The 1,482-nt window shown below is 42.9% G+C and overlaps 1 protein-coding gene across 1 annotated transcript in view; it reads left to right on the forward strand.

The window, feature by feature from the left end:
• Positions 1 to 1,482, forward strand: part of meis1b (Meis homeobox 1 b) — a gene marked incomplete in the record, with an annotated part of 80,313 nt that overhangs the window by 2,298 nt on the left and 76,533 nt on the right. The window contains 1 exon segment of the mRNA XM_014023528.1: positions 915 to 1,135. Within this exon segment, the coding sequence (XP_013878982.1) occupies positions 915 to 1,135 (221 nt within the window).

Genomic DNA, 1,482 nt, shown 5'->3' on the forward strand with positions numbered 1-1,482 from the left:
TGTGTGTGTGTGTGTGTGTGTGTGTGTGTGTGTGTGTGTGTGTGTGTGTGTGTGTGTCTCCCCGTTCAGGCACCCCCTGTTCCCGTTGCTTGCACTGATTTTTGAGAAATGTGAATTAGCGACGTGCACCCCCAGAGAGCCCGGGGTGGCGGGAGGAGACGTCTGTTCATCGGAATCTTTCAATGAAGACATAGCCGTGTTTGCAAAACAGGTCAGAGAAAACTTTGCTCCCCATTTTCTTTTTTTGTTTATTTCACCGTGCGTAAAGTTGGCACTCTGTATAGAAAAAAAGGACGCTAAATCCACGCCTGAAATGTTTTCTGTCGTGCGTAAATGGATATTGCACCATGTTATGCACGTGCATGTTGAATAACTCGGACATACTTGGTTTTAAAATGTGCATTAATGTGTTGTTTATTTGTTCTTTTTGAACTTTTAGATTCGGGCAGAAAAACCTTTATTTTCATCAAATCCAGAGTTGGATAATCTGGTAAGAGATGCTATTTTTAAATGAACCAGCTGTTCTGGTCTTTACTGACCTGAACCACGAGGGGATAAAAACTTTAAAAAAAAGAAATAAAAATGCACGTGTTCCTCAGTTTGTGCTGTTTGATATGATGATGCCCCCCCGGTTGGATGCTCACATAAAGGGCCCCACACCTTTGAACTCATTCTTTCCCTGCTCCATGTTGGAACAACCTTTTTTAAATAAATCTCTGACTTATCGCCTTCTATCCATACTGCAATAAGTTTAATTAAAAAATAAATTACAATAAACTTTTGCTGTGCTAAATTCCTAAAAGGGTTTAATGCAAAACTTTACTTTAATTAACCTTAAATTTACAGAACGACTTTTATTCATAGTTTCACGAGTTGATTTGAATAAATGCTGACGGTGTTTTGTTGTTGTGCAGTACGAAGACTTGCCCCACTACGGGATGGACGGTGTGGGCATCCCGACCACCATGTACGGAGACCCGCACGGCGCGCGCTCCATGCAGGCCGTGCACCTGAACCACGGTCCGCAGCTGCACTCCCACCAGTACCCGCACACCGCCCACACCAACTCCATGCCCCCCAGCATGGGCTCCTCCGTTAACGACGCTCTCAAGAGAGATAAAGACGCTATTTACGGGTAGGTGGAGGGAACCAGGCCTCCGGTCAGTGGAGGTGGAGGGGGCGGATGTGTGGGGGGGAGATTGAGAGTCATTCCCGGATGGATCCAGGGACAGCCGGGGTGGGAAAGAACCAAACTGGAGCAGCTTTTCTTACTCGTTGAATTTCCCAAAAAGTTTGTGCTCCACAAAACTCCCCCACTTTTACACTGTTTAGTTTGTTTTTTTGTTAGGTCCTGCTGCTTTATATTTACATCTAAAATATTTCTAATGTTATAAGGAATCTCTATAATTATTTTACTACTTTTTAAAAATAATTTGCCAAGTTTTTTTTTTTAAATTTAGTTTACGGAATGGAAAATAATTG

Source organism: Austrofundulus limnaeus, unplaced genomic scaffold (assembly GCF_001266775.1).
Source record: "Austrofundulus limnaeus strain Quisiro unplaced genomic scaffold, Austrofundulus_limnaeus-1.0 Scaffold375, whole genome shotgun sequence".
Classification (NCBI taxonomy): domain Eukaryota; kingdom Metazoa; phylum Chordata; class Actinopteri; order Cyprinodontiformes; family Rivulidae; genus Austrofundulus; species Austrofundulus limnaeus.